The following is an 18617-nucleotide window of genomic DNA, read 5'->3' on the forward strand; positions in this document are numbered from 1 at the left end:
ACATAAAAGAGGATCACTCCCTGGAAGGCTATTTACTTGGGGAGATTCTTCAGCACTCTGTTCAATTAGTGAGAGTAAATATGGAGGAGAAAAGAGCCAGAGGAGGGGCCTATGGTTCTGATATTGTAGAGCAATCATTTTGAACGGACTGATCAGGCTGAAAGTCAAAGCTGACCACCGACACTGCCCACGTCTGCCCACAGAGGAGATTTCTGGCAGACTTTCAGGTATCGGTGTTCAGATGGCAAAACCTTTTTTTAGCGTCCACTTGAGCTGGGGGACTGTTTGCGAGAGAAACGGGGTGGGCTGTCGATGTCACAGCTGACGCTTAATTCTGCCTCCCATGGGCTTCTGGTGCATTCCTTCTGTGACACGGAGGGACTCACCAAAGCACACCCCTCCCTCCTCTCAGGCTAAACTCCCCACCTGTTTCACTGAGGTTTCCCTCCACACTTCTCACCCCGGCCCCGGCCTTCAACACTGTCAAATTATTTACCAGAAGCCCAGAAGCTGGCGATCGAGAGTGCCTTAAGAGAAAACCCAGCGTCCAGGAGAGACTGCTTCCTCATGGGTCACAAATACCCAGCCAACCTCGCACAGCCACCAGGGAGCACTTACTGTAGTCCCCGTCGTCCTCCGGCAGTGAGGCCGCGTAGTCGAAGTAGGTGGCATTCCACCGGAGCTCGCGGGTTTTGGTGTCGTACATGGTGATTGTATACTCTGGAGAACACACACCAGCCTGTTACCTGGAGGGGCCACGGCTCCCGCTGAGGTGCTGCCCGTATCTAAACTACAGCAGACAAGGGGAGCCTGGGTGGCTCAGTCGGTTAAGTGCTCGACTCCTGGTTTCAGCTCAGGTCTCGATCTCACGGTTTCGTGAGATCGAGCTCCGTGTAGGGCTCCATGCTGGTTGGGATTCTCTCTCCCACCCTCTCTCAAAATACATAAATACACTTTAAGATAAATAAATTACTACAGACACATCCTCTCTAAATTGTGTGTAAAATGTCCAGGCCATCCACGTAGAAAGAGAAAGGCCACGTAGATGAGAACTGAAGTCCCAGACACGAGTGAACCCGGCCGATGGCATGTGGGGCGGAAATAAGCCAGTCACACTGCACCCTTGAACTCATGACTCACCGAATCAATATCATGGTGGTGTTGGTGTTTTGTTTTCTTTTTTTAATTGCACATCACTTTTTTTTTTATCATGGTTTTTTTTTTTTTAAACCACCTGTTATGGGGTACTTTGTTATATAGCAATAGATAGCTGATCTTAGAGAAGGGTACCTAGAAGTGGGGTAGGGCCATAACAAAAAAACGAAGCATGTAGCATTGACCGGGACAAGGTGGCAGCTGGAGGCTGGCAGGTCACCGTGGAGACTGAAAGAGCAGTAAGGAAATGCTACCGGAAGCTGCAAAGGGATGGCCCAGGTTACACAGTGGTCACACTATTAGGAAGACCAGTGCTTGCAGTCACTTGGAAAAGTGCAAGAAAGCACCTTGGGAACTTTGTGGATCTGGTGGAGGTAACCCGACCCCCGGGCACCCCGAGTAGTTTCTTGAATATAATGCAGGACAGAGAAGCTGAAGAAGAAACCATTCAGTTTTCAAGTGAATACAGAGAAAATACAGAGGGTTCAGAACCGATGCCCCAGCTGAGCTGGAAAAGATTTTCACTGCAAAAAAAGGCCTCAAGGTCACGATCAAATCAGGGCAAAAATGTGCATACCTGGCGGAGAGGGACCCGCTACTGAACATCTTTAAAAATAGCACTGCTTCTTCCGGGAACTGCTTGGGAAATGTTTGAGTGAGGGAAACACAGCCAAGGCAGGCAGGGGACAAAAAGGGAAGTCAGTGGAGGCTTTGCAGGCTGCGGTGGTTTGGGCTAATCCCTCAGGCAATGGGGAGCCATTGTGGGGTCTTCTAAAGGGGAACAATGTGGAAAAATCTGCATTTGGAGAAAACAGATCTGGAGACCTTCTAGAGAATGAAGCCCCGAGCAAAGGCTACTTCGGGTTCTTTTTTGGAAAGAGGCAGCTGGCAGGTAATAAAAGGTTCCCTCTTACCTGTTCGCCCGAGATACAGCAGAGAGGTTGATGGGCAGAGACTGTCTGCAAAGGCCGATGACAAAGTCTGCTGCTTCTCCCCGGTCAGAAGATCAATAACATACCAAATGTCCTGCTTTTTACCTGAAAGGTCACGAGGACACGCTGTGGTTTACGCTCATCCAATATGAGAAAAAAATGTATCTGCCAAAACGTTCTCTGTGCCGAGAGGCCTGAAGTTCTTGTGATGTTGAAGACATTCCCGTGATGCTCCAAGGGTGACAAGGTAAGTGGAAATGAGATAATAAAACTTGTGGAGCCGCTGGGTCTTATAATAACTTAATAACCTAATGATGGTTTAAAAATTTCTTCAAACCTACTAACCTAATAACTCATAGATTTTACTGCTTTGATTAGTGGCCTTAAATATAAAAAGGCCTCGGGGCGGGGGGTGGGGGGGGCGCTGGGTGGCTCAATCGGTTAAGCATCCGAGTCTTGACTTTTGGCTCCGGTTCGTGAGATCCGGCTGCGTGCGGACAGCACGGGGCGTGCTTGGGATTTTCTCTCTCCCCCTCTCTCTCTCTGCTCTTCCCCCGCTCGCTCTCCCTCTCAAAATAAATAAACTTAAAAAATATATATGAAGGGGCGCCTGAGTGGCTCAGTCGGTTAAGCGGCCGACTTCGGCTCAGGTCATGATCTCGCTCTCCGTGAGTTCGAGCCCCGCGTCGGGCTCTGTGCTGACAGCTCACAGCCTGGAGCCTGTTTCCGATTCTGTGTCTCCCTCTCTCTCTGCCCCTCCCCTGTTCGTGCTCTGTGTCTCCCTGTCTCAAAAATAAATAAAATGTTAAAAAAAAAAAAAAAAATATATATATATATATATATATGAAAAGCCTGGCGTATAAAGGACAATCCTTTTCCCATAGACTAGGATCTATATATAGAAAGGGACCCAAGGGTTCATCTCTCTGGTAACCATTATTCATAGATCTCCGCATCCCTACTAACGAGCCCACATGTTAAGAGGATCTACCGTCACTGTTTATATCTCTCTCATTAGCTGATACCTCTGACCGGGCAGTAGTCGGTTGCAACCTGGTGCTAATGAGGCCGAACTTTTCTCAGCCCCTGACGCCAGCCAGCAAGTTATTTGCCAGCCACACACTACACCCTACTCCTCGGTCAGCTGATTAAAAGGTATGAACAGGCAGACAGCACAGCCAAACAACACTCCTGGGGAATCTCAAAGCATATGCATCTACGATCTACGGAACATACACCAGAACATCATCCCGGTGATAGTGAGTCCGTAGCGTGGGCCTCTCATCTGAAAGTCAACGCATTCACCGTAATGTGTGCATTTCCGTTTTGTAAGGCATGGCCTTACGTGGTCACTTGTATCTTCCTAACTTATTGGCCGAGGTTCCTCTTTCAAGGGAAACGTGGAAGCAGAGTACAGGGATGTCAGGAAGGTCACAGGTCGTCAGAATTTGCTAAAGCTACACTTAGTTCTAACAGATGTAATGTATATGCCTAGTCTACATATGTGAAACTTGTCGATAACTTTCTGTTCTCAACAACAAAATCTTAATATGAAAAAGATCTGCAGATAGAGTGAAAACATCACCCAACAGCTGTGACCATGAGCCCTTTCCATCTGGCATGGCACCCTTACTTCAAGAACCATTACAGTCTGCGTAACTCAGTTACCTCTTTAATGATGGATGGGGCAACTGCCACAATTTTAAATATGTTTAATGAACCACTTAAGAGGGTACCACACGAAGATGATGGAAACACACTATCCTAAATGCATCATAAGGGATGAGCTGCTGGCAAAAGCTAGAAGACTAGACAGAAAACAGGGACACAGATGGTCAGATGGGCCCAGAGCGAGGCCCAGGGGAGAAAGAAAGCCTCTGTTGATCACTTCCTCTGAATTTCAAGGCTTGGGACTTCCTCTTTCTGAAGGTGTGCGAGAAAGCAACAGCTCCAGCGTCCCTGGCAAAAACTTAAAAATCCAGCCTGCACTTAATGCCCAGAAACACACATAAAGCTCCCGAGGCATGAATAGGCAATAAGAACTTTCAGTTCCTCAGAAGGAAAGCTGCTGTATAAATACAGGATATTATTACTACTATGATTTCAAGATAAACACAGCTCTCCTTTGTATTACAAATGCATTTTTATTGACATTTTGGCAGCAACATGGTAAAAGAAAAGAGGCGATCTGATGCTTTGAAAGAGGTGACCCCCATAGGTATGAAGGCAGCTTATCTAGCCAAGCTGTTAAGTGCTGTTTTATCCAATATTCTGATAGCAGGAAATACTAAGAAAGTCCTATAATTAATAGGCAGAACCTGGCTTCCCTTTCTTGGCTCAGAGTCTTGTGTTCACTTTAAATTTCATCCAATTGCTTCTGGGTATGTTGCAATCTTTAAATCACAGGGGTAAGTCAACACAGCAGCTAAAAAGCTTGTTAAATGAGTAACCATATTAATGTGTCAAGTCTGCTCCCAAGTGGGGGGAACCTTTCCTTAATTGGTCAGCTGATCCTGGCGTGAACAAGCACAACCAAGGCAAGAAAGACCTTTCCCAGAAGGGTTGGTGGGGACTGACTGTACACCTCTCTCTCAGACACACCATTGTCCCGGAACCTGGGACTCGTTTTCAAAGAGATCAAAGTTTCGGTGTTGAAAACAGGAACTCTTACCCATGTAGAGAATTCCATCTGAACTTCGGCATGGGGATGCCTGTACGAGCTCTGGGATGGTAAAGGGAAGTTTCTTTAAAAAAAAAAAAAAAAAGGAAAGGAAAAAATAAGTTAACCAAGTCTTGTGCAATTATTATAATTTTACTGTAGTCTTTCTGTTACCCAATTCTGCGAAAAAGAGAGAAGCAGTGTTGATGGTAGACGGGAGTCTTCCTGACTGGAAACCCAAGAACAAGGGGGGCCTAGATGCCCTAGGCTTCCATATCCACTGTGGACAAGACTCCAGCCGCCGGGTCCCCTCCAGGAGCCCCTCAGAGTGTCTTGTCCAGAGCACTTCTGGGGAAGACACAAACCTTTGCTGAAAACACTTACACAAATATGGAGAGTGACAGAATCTTTGAAATTTGGGGCGGGGGGGGGGGGGGGGGGGGGGGGGGGAGGGGTGGACAGAAAGAATTCTCTTGTCTTGGAAAACTGACCCAGAGCCAGCGAGGCTGAGTGGAATGACATGTTTTCAGAGTGTGTGCGAGCCAAGAGATTCATTCTGAAGAGAAGCGACCCCAGCACCCAGCTGAAGCTTGAAGGGAAAGGAGAAGTCAGCATTATGTGGGTGACCCAGGAGCTTGGGGTGGAAAAAGAAGTTCTGATGTTTGCTTCAGAAAATAATTCTCTACTGAAAAACACAGAAAATTAAGCCTTTTTCAGTATTAGAAAGAAATTATGGTAGGCGCCAGGAAAAGAAACTCAAAGGAATCCACATGTTTCAACTGCATTTCATCAGAAAACTGATTCTTCTGAGTCCACACAGCTGACATCTGAGGGGTTCTTCTGGTTAACATTCGTTTCAGTATACTTTATTTTTGGAACATTCTGTGTTCTTGAAACTATTCTATACATATGCCTGCTTCTACCACACTGTCATCTTTTTCTCCAAAAAAGAAAAAGATTTCTCTCTAGCTTTAACAAACAGAACTTTAAATAATCAATCGTTTGGATTTTCCCATTATCCCAACACTTAAATGAAGCCTTAGAAAAGGACAAATGCCAAAGAGAGGCTGTCGTGACTGACTGGATTTTTGTCAGGTGTTTTGGAGAATCAGAAAGTCATCGCAAGGCTTCCAGTCTGGAATCCTGTAGCGTCTGCTAAACAGCTCTACAGGACTCCCTGGCCCAAGGGGGAAACCCACCGCTCGCTCCCGGAACACAGGAAGGCGTGAAGGGTGGTGGTCAAAGCATCCTTTGAAGGTTAGAGCTCAAGGCCAGTTCCAACACTTGAAGCTCTGGCCTTGGGCACATTCCTTCACTTCTGTGGGTGAGGTTTCCACACGTCTTATATGGGATAACACCTGTATCCCAGAGGGCTGCTGAAATAGGAGACAACTTCTACAGATAGTCCCACACAGGGTCTAGCAAAAAGTGCTTCGGAAACAGGCTCCGGAATGTGGAGAGAGATGCTCGAGGTGAGACACACACACACACCTCTCCACAAGGCTTGCCCTCCTCCCATCTGTTCCAGTCACAGGCGTTCATAAAACAATGTCAGAATATGCCAATCAGAGTTCACAGCCACTTATAGTCTAGACCGCTGCTTCTCGGCCTTAGCTGCACGTCAGAGTCACTTGGAGGCTTTTGAAAAAATATTTCCTATCGAAGCAGAACATACAAACAGCACACTGAGTGCACAGCTCAGCTAAGTTTTGCAAAGTGAACCAGCCCATGTAGCCAGCATCCCCATGAAGCAGCAAAACATTTCCAGCGCTCCGAAAGCCCTCGCCTTCTCTTCCAATCATCCCCTCCCGGGGCCATCATTATCCTGACTTCAAAACAGCATAGGCTGGTTTTTCCTGTCTCTGAGCTTTACATAAATGAATCATTCAGCGTGTAGCCTTTCTGGTTTATCATCTTTTGTCCAACCTCCCGTTGGTGAGGTTTATCCATGCTCCTGGGTAGTGTCACAGGCCGTTGGTCCTCACTGGTGGAGACCATTGAAGGTGTATCACTATCCCATAATTTACTTATCCTGTCCACTATTGATGCTGTTTGGACAGTTTTCACTTTTTGGTTATTCTGCATCATGCTGTGGGACATCTGGTACCTGCCTTTGGGGAACATAGACACAGACACTTCTGTGGGTACACGCTGACCCAGGAGGGATTAACTGGGTCATAAGGCTTTAGAGATTTTGCCAGTTTCCAAACCGGATATACCAAGCTGCACTTTCACCAGCAGCGTCCAAGAGTTCTATGAATCTTTTGTTGGAGTCATAGGTGTACTTCAAGTACATTGTGGCCTGCCTCTCTTAATGGTGTCTCTTAACAAAGAAAAATTCTTAATTGTAATATAGTCCAATATATCTATTTTTTTTCCTTTCTCATTAGTGGGGGGCGGGGGGGGGGGGGTTCTGTTTTGTTTTGTTTATCTCATCCAAGAAATTTTTTCCTACTCTAAGGTCGTGCAGATGTTCCATTACTTTCTTTTTTTTTCTTAAAGTTTTGTTTTTACGTTTCACACTTAGACATGCAATCTCTCTGGAACGGAGTTGTGTGTGTCTGGTGTGAGGCAAGAGCTCAGCTTCTTTTTCCACGTGGATATCCCAGGTGACTCACCACTTGCTGAAAGACCACCCTTCCCCACTGCACTGCAGCCACACCTCTGTCAGAAATCAGGTGCCCGTCTATGTGGGCCTGTTTCTAAATTCTCTTATCTAGGGAGCTTTTAAAAATTCCTGATGACCTAGATCAATTAAACGGAAGCTTTTGGGATTGGGACCCAGACTCAGTCTTTTTTTGTTTGGTTTAGAGCTCTCCAGGTTATTACAATGTGTACCTAAGGTTGAGAACCACTGGTCTAGATTCTCAGATAAAGTTGGGAATGGAACATCACCTGCCCCCCTACCTCGTAAAGGGACGTCTGCTCGGGTGGAGGTGGGCAGGGCTGCAAACTACCCTCCACCCCCAATTTGAAATCACTAGTCGGAGTAAGCCCTGCTGTTAAAGGGAGTATCGTACCCCTCTAGCGTGTTGGCTGGGCCTTGAGAACCTGCTGGTCTAGATCAATGCTGCTGAATTCTGGCTGCCAGTTAAAAGCTCATTTAGGGAGCTGTAAAAAAGATATTGATGCCCAGGTCTCACTGCAGACCTCCTGAATTAGGATCTCCGGGAATTTTTTTTAAGCTCTCAGGTGATCTCGGTGTGCGACAGTTGAGGACCACTGGTCTGGAACCTCTGAAGAACACAAAGAAGCTAAATGCACTCACCGTCAGGCCTTCATTATTCTTGCCCCCAAGTGTATACAGGCTGCCATCATTGGGATCTGGGAGGAAGGCAGGCCTAGAGATTAAGCAATGAGTATCAATAATAAATTACAGCCCAGGGCACAAAACAAAATATCAAAGCCATGCAAAGCCATGATTGGGAGGAGGGGGAGGATGTGTGCGTATAAGACAATTCCACCCACGGCTCTTTCACTTTTAGCCACAAATAAAATATCCCTATGGTGACAGGCTATGTTTGAGCAGAAAAAAGCAACCTGCAAAAAAAAAAAAAAAGCGAAAAACCACAGAAGAGTAAACTGTCTTTTGGTCAAAGCATCCTGGATGATGATAAATAAGTGAAAAGGACCCAGTAAGTCTGCTTTCCAGTTTCCAAGTCAATTGTGTACAGAACTTTAATAATCAATATTTAATAGCATGGAACAGTACATAAACAGGTAGGACAAATCTACCTTCAGTGTTCAACAAACATTTATTTTTAAACTGGAGGCAATAAAAGCAGACTCTGAAAGCCTGACATCGGACAGGACCTGCCAAGGAGATGGATGGTGTCCAGTACATGGCTCCTCACGAAGCAGATACAACGTGGTCTTTGGTCACGTTAAGCTTCTGAAGTCTGCGCTCTGACTAGTCACTCAGAAACCTGTTGCTGAATCTTTTCTGTACTTAGGATGTCCCATCATGTGAGCTCCTGCTGGGGCCATAACGCACAAGCAGGTCACGTCCATGTTTCCCCTCCATGGTGCGACACAGTGAAGAGGGAGAGATCTAAACCCTCTGGCAGGACTTTGGCAGCTTAAGCTCAAAACTCAACTTGACTTTCATCAGACTTTTTAATATCCCTGCCTCTGCCACCCACCCCAGCAGCTGACCACCCTTTCCTGATCATAGAACCTGTAAGACTTCCTGTCTCCAGCACTCTCATTATACTTTACCTTTATGCACATAATGTACTCCCAACAGCTAGCTTCCTAAATATTAATTGACTAGTTTAGAAAATGAATTAAAGGAAAGTGCTTAAGCAAATCAGAAGACTTACTCTTCCACATGCGTTGGAACCTGCAGAACCGGATCTGTGCAAAAGAACAACAAAGGCATCGTCAGACAGACTCTAAAATATCAGGATTCCGAGAGAGCCCCCAGGACTCACTCACGAGCGACACCAATAACTTAAATTTACCTACATGAGATAATGTACGTGAAGGTACTTTAGAAAACACACACCCAAAGACACAGACGTAGGCTCTTATGATGGTCTCCGAGGCTGGATAGAGAACAGAGTAGAAGAAAACTGCTGTCAAGGAACATGCACACAGGGGCAGCTGGGTGGCTCAGTTGGTTAAGCACTGGACTCTTGATTTCAGCTTAGGTCATGATCTTGCACAGTCTTGAGACCGAGCCCCACGTCAGACTCCACACTCAGTGTGGAGCCTGTTAGGGATTTCCTCCTCTCTCTCCCTCTCCCTCTGCCCCTCCTCTGCTCCTGCTAGCTCTCTAAACAAACAAACAAACAAACAAACAAACATTAAAAAAAAGGGGGGGGGGTGGTGCCTGAGTGGCTCAGTTGGTTAAGTCCAATTTCAGCTCAGGTCCTGATCTCATGGTTTGTGATTTCGAGCTCCATGTCTGGCTCTGTGCTGACAGCTCAGAGCCCGGAGCCTGCTTTGGACTCTGGATCTTCCTTTCTCTCTGCCCCTCCCCCATTCACACTCGGTCTTCCTCTCTCTCAAAAATAAACATTAAAAAAATTTTTTTTAAAAAGAAATGTGCACATAACTTGGGGGATGGACATTGAAGGAAGAACCAATCACAACCCACGGTGGACAATGGGTCACACTGTCACTATCTGACATATCAAGGACTTTTAAAACCTAAATGATCACCCTGTCAGATATCTGGCGTGGTACTAGGTACTCCCATTAGGAAAATCAAAACGATGACTTAAGAATAAACTTTCCTGTTGATAAGAATTTTGTTGAATGGTAAATGAATGCCCCTTTGGGGCAGCAACAGGGCAATCTTAGAGCCTCCAAGGGCTTGTTTCCCTTGATTCCCTTTGATCCATTTCTATAAAATCTAGTTTGAAAGCAACACAAAATAGGAGGCACCTGGTGGCTCAGTCAGTTGAGCATCCGACTCTTGATTTCTGCTCAGTTAAGGACTGGCCACTTGGCAGAAAATCAAAGCTTCTAGAAGGCCTTATAAAATTTTTTAAAAAAGGTACAAATCTTTATATTATGATGTTCAAGAGAAAAGATAACATTACACATAGAGTATTAATGCAACTGGGGAGAAAATCTTCAATGCACAGAAAAAAACAGAAAGGCAGAAAATGCTAATTGTGAATTATATTTGTTGGAAGTATACATGACCCCCTCTTTTTTTTTTTTATTTCCCAAAACTTGTATAACAACAGGCAGTACTTTTTACACTGGAAAAAAAAGGGTTTTCCCAAAGTCAATTTTCTATCTGCAGTAGTCAAAAACAGCATTATCTCTCTCTCCTGATTCTCCCAGGCACGAATCAAGAGGACGCTCCTGGTTCCTTGGGGTCAATGGCGGCATGAGAACACAGTGACACGACCAGGGCTAAAGTCCACAGGCATGAGGCAGCTCAGTCGTGAGGGGGTTCTCAGCAACCAAAGCCCCACGGGCTACACAGACCCACCATCCGCCACTTCAAAGCTGGGGGTAAGGAGGGCTAATATTGGGACAGGATTTTTGGATACAGGGTTCCGGGCTCCACCGGCTGTGCATGTGGTGACAGACGGCTGCCTGACTCCCCCAGTCACCTGGGACTCTCAGATGAAGAAAACGCTTTCAAGCCTTATCATCTGTTGACTCTGCTTTACAAGCCCAGCTCTGACATGAAAGCATACGGTGTTCACAGTGACAGAAGCCACACAGACCGCACAGAACATGTGGTCTGTGGGCGGCAAACAAACAATTCATTAAACCAAAAACATTTTAGGAAACAGGAGGAACTTTCAGTTAGTAAGCCTGCGTTTATCGTTCCCATTAATCGCTTCTCGGTACAAACAGACTGATGCAAGAGACAGGAAACACGGACACGCGGCGTTCACCCCACCGAAAAAAGTCAAGGTGCAATTATAACCCGCTACTTCTACACAGCCCTGGCGCCACACAAGCCAGGAAAAGTAGGAATGCCACATTCCAAAGAAAACACGGCAGTCGGGAGGCATCTTTGTTGTCCGTTTCAGCTGCTTCAAGGCGTCACAGACACACACACAGAGGAAGAGGAGACACTGCCAGATTCTAGCACTTTCACCAGAAATGAGACACGGAGACTGACAGGATTTCGAGTCCTGTTCGCAGGCTTATCTTTGCCGTACGGGCACCGGCTCACTCTCAGGGTCTTGCCTTCAGCTGCGGATTTTCCTGGTTTTCGAGAGGTCGTCCACGGGTCACCTGACACTGAGGCCTCAAGTCCCCAAACGTGTCCTGCACCAGACAGGTTCAGTGTCCAGTAAAGGCACAGGCCCTCGGCGGGAGCTGACCAGTGGGACAGCTACGCAGCTGTTGAGGATCTGTGCTTTCTCTGGGCTTAAGAGGAGAGGAAGGTCGGCTTAGCATTCCCACCCACTCGGTAAAATAAGGTCCCTGGGAGGAACATGCGTGGAGTCGTAGGCCAGGTAACAGCACCACCATTAATTAATTACATCAGCTCTGACAGGCGAGCAAGCGCTGCTTGGCTTCTGAGGGACGGCAGTGACCTAGGCCCTAGGGTTTTTGTTTGTTTGTTTGTTTTTAACGTTTATTTATTTTTGAGACAGAGAGAGACAGAGCATGAACGGGGGAGGGGAAGAGAGAGAGAGGGAGACACAGAATCGGAAGCAGGCTCCAGGCTCTGAGCCATCAGCCCAGAGCCCGACGCGGGGCTCGAACTCACGGACCGCGAGATCGTGACCTGAGCTGAAGTCGGACGCTTAACCGACTGAGCCACCCAGGCACCCCATTTGTTTGTTTGTTTCTTGAAGAATCGCCTGAATCTGAGATTTGCTTTAAAATACTACAGGAAAAAAAAAAAAAAACCCACATGGGGAGTGGGGAGGGCAGATACAACAAAAACTGGCCGCCTGCTGGTAACTGTTACAGACGAATGTGGGACTGGTGGGGAGTCGCTTGGCTATTCCTTCTACCGACGCTCGAAATTTCCCGTAACGTGAAAGGTTAAAGATAAAAATATTTGGAAAGCCAGCAAAATAAAAGCAAGCGGCGTCATCTGAAAATGTGCAACGAAAGCCCAACGTGAAAAAGTGGTTGTTTTTGTTTAATAACGAGAATGTGTATCAGGCAAGATTCTTGCTTTAAAAAAAAAAAAAAGTAAACAAACAATTCAGCCATGTGAACAGAAACCTGGCCTAACTATAAGGCTATAAACAAACACTGCTCCAGAATAAACCGCTCTATCTATATGGAGACTGATAAGGATAAAAGCCATCTCATAAAGCTGTTTTACTTTCAGAAGGAAAAAAAAGCAGGGGGTGGGGGTGGGAGAGGAGGTTACTTCACAAGCACGAAAACAGGTGTTACTCAAGGTAAAGGCAAGGATCTCAGAGGAGGAACTGACTTGGGCAGGAAGAAACCTCCTCACTGCTCCCCAGGGAACAAACGCTGGACGGGACCCGATTTCCTAGTGGCTCCAGCTCGAGCCCGAAACGGCCCAGTCTTCACACCCAGAGAAACGTGGGTGAGGTTATGTGACAACTCATTGCTACTGCTGTGCTAATTGAATCCTCCTTTTTTTTTAATTTTTTTTTTTTTTCAACGTTTTTTTATTTATTTTTGGGACAGAGAGAGACAGAGCATGAACGGGGGAGGGGCAGAGAGAGAGGGAGACACAGAATCGGAAACAGGCTCCAGGCTCCGAGCCATCGGCCCAGAGCCTGACGCGGGGCTCGAACTCACGGACCGCGAGATCGTGACCTGGCTGAAGTCGGAGGCTTAACCGACTGCGCCACCCAGGCGCCCCGAATCCTCCTTTTTAACCCGGGACAGAAATGGCTCAAAACAGATGTTTACACCCTTCCTTTTGCCCAAGTTCCTAAGGACATTTTTATTTCCAAAAGATGTGAATTTTCGTCGTTCCACGAATACCTCTTTCACCTTCGTTCTCCATTCCGTCCTGTCTGGGACCTCATGCCCTCTCCCTCGGGACTGGGCCACACGTGGACTCGACTCTGCTCCCCTCCTGAGCTACGGGCCTTCGTGGCTCCATCCAGCACCACCAACGGCCCCACCCACCCTTTCTGCCGCTTCTCGACCATTTGGGCAATCCCACGTGCCCACTGCCCCAGACCACGCAGTCGGAGGCAGCCCCTCCACTGCCACTTCCCACTCTGTGGCTCGCCCCGCCCCTCGGGTATCCCGCCCTTCAGCCTCTGTGGCCCTGCACAGCCTGATTTCTGGCCCCCCCCTCTTGGCGCCCTCTTTCTCTACTCCCAACAGGGAGGAACATTTCCGGGTGCTCCCCTGAGTTCTCTCAGAGAACACACCCATCTCCGTAACTTCAGCCTACATGGGGAGAGTCCAGGGCCCCCATTTCCTGAGCTCTTCTTTCTGGATCAACTGGACACTTCCACTATTTCCTACCAGAACTCAGCTACCACCTGCCCAAAGTCATGCCCTCCGTCTTTTACCTCAGATCAACTTCTACTCTTGATTACCCTATTTTGTTAACGGCCCACTATTCTCTTGGAAGGCAGACAGGCTCCAATGACTCTGCTGACACTCATTTCTCCCCAATACATCTCATCGGTCGCCAAACTTGAGGGTCTATTTCTATAATAATCATCACTTTGTTTCCTACACCCAATATCCCTCCAACATCATCAAAGCCCCTTCCCTTTCAAGGAGTCTAGTCTATGTGGCCTTTGGATTCAGCCGAGTCTATGCTTAAATCCTAGCTCTGCCAGTTACCAGCCGAGTGACCTCAGGAAAATTATCTAATCTCTCTGGGCCTGAATTTCTTCATCAATAAAGGAAAAACCCCAGAGAGATAATAATACCAACCTCATGAGGCATCTCTAGGTGGATTAAATAGGATTAAATGTTTGTCAAGACTTTAAGTCTGTGCCTTGACACAGAGAACAGTGATCCTTTTAAGGACAGAAGTCAGAGTACTCTCTACTCAAAACCTTTGGTGGTCCCCATCTCACTCAAAAAGTCAATGGCCACACGGTGGCCTGCAAATCCTACACAATTCCACTCTCCCACCCTCTAACGCTCTCCCACTATTTCCTCCTTGCTTATTCCAGCCGAGCTGGCCTCCCTGTATTCCTCAAATACCGTCTAGCCTGTCCCTGCCTCAGGGCCTTTGCATTTGCTGCCCCCTCTGCCCACGTCTTTGATTAAATATCACCATCTCAGAGAGGTCTTCCATGACCACCTCTTACCGCCCCCCCCCCCCCCGCCCCAAGGATTCCCTACCCCTCTTCCCTACTTGATTTTTCTCCACAACACTTACCACCTCTGAAGTACAGTACATTACTTACTCTGTCTGACTCTGGGGAGCCTGGGTGCCTCAGTTGGTTAAGTGTCCAACTCTTGATTTCCGCTCAGGTCATGATCTCACGGGCTCCGTGTTGGGTTCTGCGCTGACGGTGCAGAGGCTGCCTGGGATTCTCTCTCTCCCTCTCCCCACCTCTCACCTGCTTATGCTCACTTTCTCTCTCAAAGTAAATAAATAAACTTAACAAATAAATAAATGCCTGACTCTAGCTACTATTAGCTACATAAGGGCTGGGATTTATCTTTTGTTGTCTGCCATATTCTGAACACCTAAAACAGTGCCTGGCACAGAGGGGTGCTCAATATATTGACTGAACGGAGCAATCACTACATGTTAGTTTATTTCCTACTTCTATTCGTGCCCAGCCTGGACATCCATTACCAATTACTTTTTTTTTTTTTTTTTAACGTTTATTTTTGAGAGAGAGACAGACAGACAGAGTGCGAGCAGGGGAGGGGCAGAGAGAGAGAGAGGAAGACACAGGATCTGAAGACGACTCCAGGCTCTGAGCTGTCAGCACAGAGCCCAACGCGGGGCTCAAACTCACGGACCGCGAAATCTTGACCTGAGCCGAAGTCGGAAGCTTAACCCCAGGTGCCCCCATCATTAATTACTTTTAATAATCCAGCAGATATGCTCTACCATCCGTCACCCCAAAATCTACTGTGCAATCTCCTTTCCTCCACTCAGGCTCTGAGTTGTGCTGAAGAAAACACTACAGTCACTCTTGGAAAAACCATTCTACATCTATGGCCCACTGGGCCCCCTGCTGTAGGAGATACACTTGTCTATTTCCTGGTTGGCCTCTTTCAAACTTGCACTCCTTGCCTCAAGGCCTCCTTCCCTCCACACCCGATTCTGCCTTCTGTGGCAGAGGAGGAATAAGAGGGGACAGAGTGAGCTCTCCCAAAATTCCTACCTTTCTCCTCAAGTTTGCCCAATCCCACCCTTCACTTCTCCATACAGGGACAATGCGTCCACCTCCATATTCATAGATACTGCCCAGCCCCCCAGGTGGTACCATGTCTCCAAGGACCCACGGGTCCTCCTCTGCCTGGCTAACTCCCTCCCCTCAGCCCACAAACACACTAAACCTCTGGGCTCCCCTTCTCTTTGGCACACGCTCTCCTTTCTCTCCTAAGGCAGCCACTTTAAGCGTACGATTCAACGAGTCTTGAGAAACATACACATCCACGTAACCACCCTTACACCCTAGAACATTCCCATCACTCCAAAGCATCTTCTCACGCACCAACTCTCACCCCCACATAACCACTTACAGGTTCGTTGTGTTTGTTCTAAAATTGCACAAACCCAGTTCATACGTTAGGTTCTCTTGGGTGTCTGGCTTCCTTCTTTGCATCATGTTTTTGAGATTCATCTACATCGTCACATGTATCATGGTCTGTCCTTTTATATTGCTAAACAGTGTTCCACTGTGTGGATATGCTATAATTTATCTGCTGAGGGACACTTTCCAGTTTGGGGCTGGAAAATGAGACTAAAGCAGCTATGAACATTTATGGTACAAGTTTTCGCTGGGACCTACGTTTTCATTTCTGTTGGGAAAATACCTGGAACGTGGAGCCATATTGTTTACATGGGACTCGACAAAGAGCTGCCACACGGCGCTTCAAAATGGTCGTGCTAGGGGCGCCTGGGTGGCTCAGTCGGTTGAGCGTCCGACTTCGGCTCAGGTCACGATCTCGCGGTCCGTGAGTTCGAGCCCCGCATCAGGCTCTGGGCTGATGGCTCAGAGCCTGGAGCCTGCTTCCGATTCTGTGTCTCCCTCTCTCTCTGCCCCTCCCCCGTTCATGCTCTGTCTCTCTCTGTCTCAAAAATAAATAAATGTTAAAAACAAAACAAAACAAAACAAAACAAAATGGTCGTGCTATTTTAGGTGCCCACCAGCAGAGGATAAGTTTCCCTATGGTTTTTTAAATGTCGGTTCCTGGGTCCTTCCCCCAGGAAGCTGATTCTGTGGGTAAGGCCAGGGAATTTGAGTTCTTAACTAGGAAACCATTATCCTGGATCTTATTTCACCTTCTCGCCTTCTGTGTCTTTCTCATCTCACGGCTCTCTGGCCCCTACCCTCGGAGTAAGACCAGAACTGCCACTGTCCAGTTCCAGTAACCAAATCTAACACTTGAAAATCCTTATTATTAGGTTTCCACATGGCATCTGACGAAGTCTTCCCGTGGAATCCATGACTCAGCCCCACTTCAAGCTGCTTACAGTGTATCTCAACCCTGAGGTCACACCCCCCCGAAACCTGATCCTCCTTTACATTCCCAGATTGGCTGGCCAGCCCCACTCCTGCCCTGTCACACAATCCGGAAACACAGAGCTGTCCTCGACTCTCCCCTTAATCCTAACCCGCTCCCATTCAACTAGATGCTGAGTCATGTAAGATTCGACCCAGCACACATTTCTCAAAACCTACGTCCTCCTTTACCACTGCCAAAACTAGGCAGCCATCATCTCACTGGGTCTACCTAGCAGTCTCCTAACCAGCTTCCTGTCTCAGATCTTGGCATCTTGGGCTTTTGGACATGCATTCTACCTACTGTCTGCAAGGGCCTGACACAGGCAAATCTGTTCACGTCTTTCCTCCACATAAACCCCTACAATGGTTCCTTCCTCCCTCTGCCTACAGAATACCTTCCATCTCTGTGGCTCAAGTCAGAGGTTCCCAAACTTTCTTGGTTCACAACACCCTTCGTGTGTCAGTAAATTCTTCATAGGGCCTTGGGCAAAAAAGAAATGCCTAACAGTTCCGTTTATTAAGCAGTTAGTTCCAAATGGCCTAAGTATGTAGGGACTAGCAACTTCAAAGCCACTTGAAACAAAGGAATACATGTAAATGGAAAGAAAACTATTTCATTCTTAACCATAACTACTTACTAATGGGATGTGTCCCTGCTGGGTGCCACACATATTCCAAACCTTATAATCGGATTAGACACTGGCACCCTCATTACCATTCCGCATTGCTTTTCATGTGGTGTTTGAATTTTATTACAGCAACCACCAAAAATTCAGCCTTGCAAAGATACGTCGTTGAAAGGAAAGCAGCACAAGCTGATGTTGAAACCCCAAACTATCTCGAACAGGGTGTCTGACATTTGTTTGTTGAGTACTGCTATGCTTCTCTCAAAACTTGAAAACAAGTTGCAGTGCCTCTGTGAGTTTACCGCGGCCCCCAGGGCCCCTCGGGATGGTTTGGGAGTCACAGGCCTATGCGCTCAAGGCTGTGCAAAACGCAGGCCCGATTCTTCTCCATGACTCTCTTTCAATCCAGTCTCTTCCCAGAACACCCCTGCGCTTTCATGCTGGTCTCTGTGCTCATCACTGCCTGTTCCTCTTTAGCTATCTAAATCTGCTTGTTCATCAGGGCCAGTTCAAATGCCCTCCTCCTCCAGGAAATCAGACAGTGACCACCCACCGCACTGGGTATGTTCTTAGGATGCATTGATCACGCTTCTCCAGGGCTGGTGTGTTGGTGCAGGTGGCCTTTCAAATATCTGGGGGCTGGACTGAAGTTTAAGCATGTTGAAGGACAGGGACCATCTACATCACGTACATAAAAAGTGAAATATACACAGAAAAGTACATAAAGCTTATGTACGGTTTAATGAGTAATCAGAGAGTGAACTCTGGGGTAGCTGCCGTCCAGGTCTCTGCTCCTCTCATATTTAGTAGACAATACTCTCTGCAGAATGAAAGGAAATCCGTGATTTAACATATTCAGTCCTGTATGTCATAGTGTCATTCCGACAAGTTTTTTCTAACGAAAAGGACTTTTCCACAGAGAAACCTATGTGATAAAAGCTAAAGAGAGCTGCCAGGCACAGTTTGGTGTGTTCACTCACATTTAAAAATTGTTTAAATGTATGGGGGGGGGAATGATATGGTATTTGCTTCAGAATAATGAAGGAGATGAGGAAGGGGACTGCCTGCCACATGTTGATCACTACTGAACCTGGGTGCTGGTTGCATGAGGGTTTCACGATACTGTTCTACACTTTTGCATGTGTTGGAAGTTTTTCTAAAATGA

At 47.1% G+C, this 18617-nt stretch overlaps 1 protein-coding gene across 2 annotated transcripts in view; it reads right to left on the reverse strand.

Annotated features, from left to right (window-relative positions):
* ERN1 (endoplasmic reticulum to nucleus signaling 1) overlaps window positions 1–18617 on the reverse strand; it is an 83150-nt gene that overhangs the window by 28493 nt on the left and 36040 nt on the right. For both annotated transcript variants that reach the window (XM_049637645.1, XM_049637644.1), the window contains exons 3-7: window positions 9069–9102; window positions 8015–8087; window positions 4759–4831; window positions 2070–2192; window positions 619–720 (exon numbers count right to left, since the gene is read on the reverse strand). In XM_049637645.1, the coding sequence (XP_049493602.1) occupies window positions 619–720; window positions 2070–2192; window positions 4759–4831; window positions 8015–8087; window positions 9069–9102 (405 nt within the window). The remainder of the gene's footprint in view (window positions 1–618; window positions 721–2069; window positions 2193–4758; window positions 4832–8014; window positions 8088–9068; window positions 9103–18617) is intronic.

Source organism: Panthera uncia, chromosome E1 (genome assembly GCF_023721935.1).
Source record: "Panthera uncia isolate 11264 chromosome E1, Puncia_PCG_1.0, whole genome shotgun sequence".
In the NCBI taxonomy this organism is placed as follows: domain Eukaryota; kingdom Metazoa; phylum Chordata; class Mammalia; order Carnivora; family Felidae; genus Panthera; species Panthera uncia.